We start from the raw sequence: 1820 nt of genomic DNA on the forward strand, positions 1-1820 counted from the left end.
TAAACTCCGTTTCAAGTTAAACTAAACTTTTTTTTTTTGAAACAGAGGAAGTAATAAATTAGTAAAAATGTGTTTTACTTTATAGGAACGAGTAGTTTTTCTTAATTAAGAATTGTATCACAAACTAAAAATGTCACTTATTTTGAAACGAAGGAGCTAGTATGTTCTAGTATTTGTTTTTGTAGCAATTAATGTTATAGTTGCCGAATTCTATAAGCTGTAAGCGAATCAAGTGTGAGTGTGTGTGTATATATATATATATATGTGAATGTAGATAGTGCTATAGTAGCACACAGAATATATAAATTAGGCCAATCAAAGAAAGGCACATCAAATTAAAGAGAGTTCAATGGCGGTGGTAATTGGTGCAGTTTTGCCTGTGATTGTCAAGCTCTTCTTACTGCTTTTATGCCTCAATTTTAACTCTTCTCTCACTCAAGGTACTAATTTTTGCTTTTCATCACTTGTCTTTATTTCTACTTTTTATCAAAGAAACAGTTTCTTGGTAGAAAATGAAGAGAAGAAAGAATGGGGAGTTTTCTTTCTCATCAACTATTATTCCTTGTTCTTTTGATGGGCTAAAAAGATTTTAAAAAATTATTGTGCGTCACGCATCTAATACATGTCGTGTGAGGTTTCTTTTTATTTCACTGGTTAAAGTTAATGGATTCAAATCTTACACTTCTGCATTTTCAAACTTTCGATCTGTCAATTTGTTAAAGAAAAAAGGGAAAAAGGACAAATATACCCTCGAATTATCATAAATAGTTTCTAAATACCCTCCGTTATACTTTTAGGACACTAATGTCCTTACCGTCTAATTTTTGGTATGTATATATCCTTTTGACTAACGGAGGAACACGTGTCTCAATCTTAAAGACCTACCCGAATTTTATTTGATTTTTATCCATAATTAAAATACCCACCCAACAAATTCAAAACCCACCCAAATAACTTGAAACCACACTCAAATTATAATCCAAAAACACCCCCAATAATCTTCACTTCCGTTGCCCATTCAATTTTCCAAATCAGACCTTATCTGAACGAGAAAATTCGGTTGCGGCAATGGTAAAAGAGAAGAATCTCATCTGGGTATTGTAGGAAAACCCATTTCCTTGATTTAAAATGATTTGTTGTTGTTGTTGAGTGAAGTGTCTTGCTTCAACTGCCATGGAAATAGACCTAGGCAAAGATTAAAGCATTCAAGTTGATTGAGATTTCTGACAAAATTTGAATCTGCTCATCAATCTAGACCTCAAAGTGCTCAATTTAATTTTTTATGAAGCATTTCGATCTTGGAATTTGTCTTCTAATGTAGTGATAGGTTTTAGATTTGACCTTTCTGATAAAATTTTGATATTTTCATTAATTTAGTCTTCAAAGTGTTCCATTACTTCTTTAAGCATATTAGGGCTTGTAATTTATTGATTGAAGTAGAGAGAGTTCTTACCCAAGATTGATTTTTTTCCCTTGGAATTTGAAAGTTTATTAATGTTAATTTTGTTTCTGATTTGATTCTTTGATATGCTTCAATGTGTTGCTTTTCATTTGAGATGTATGTTGTGGCCTGTGGTATCAAGATTTGAGTTCTTTTAGGAATGGAAATTATTTTTATTTTTGAAATGGGCATATGAAGATTTCGGGTTATAATTTGGGTTGGGTCTTAGTTATTTGGGTGGATTTTTTTAATTATGGGTAAAAACAAATAGATTTTGAATAGGCTTTTATGATTGAGACACGTGTCCCTCCGTTAATTAAAAGGATATATACATACCAAAAATTAGACGGTAAGGGCATCAGTGTCCTAAAAGTATAAC

At 31.6% G+C, this 1820-nt stretch overlaps 1 protein-coding gene across 1 annotated transcript in view; it reads left to right on the forward strand.

Moving 5' to 3' along the window:
- Nucleotides 1-301: 301 nt before the first annotated feature.
- Nucleotides 302-1820, forward strand: part of LOC102587321 (protein HOTHEAD) — a 7925-nt gene continuing 6406 nt past the window's right edge. Inside the window, exon 1 of the mRNA XM_006357400.2 lies at nucleotides 302-440. Coding sequence (XP_006357462.1) covers nucleotides 350-440 — 91 coding nt within the window. The 5' untranslated portion in view covers nucleotides 302-349. The remainder of the gene's footprint in view (nucleotides 441-1820) is intronic.

The sequence above is a fragment of the Solanum tuberosum genome, unplaced genomic scaffold (assembly GCF_000226075.1).
Source record: "Solanum tuberosum cultivar DM 1-3 516 R44 unplaced genomic scaffold, SolTub_3.0 scf00246, whole genome shotgun sequence".
Taxonomy (NCBI): Eukaryota; Viridiplantae; Streptophyta; class Magnoliopsida; order Solanales; family Solanaceae; genus Solanum; species Solanum tuberosum.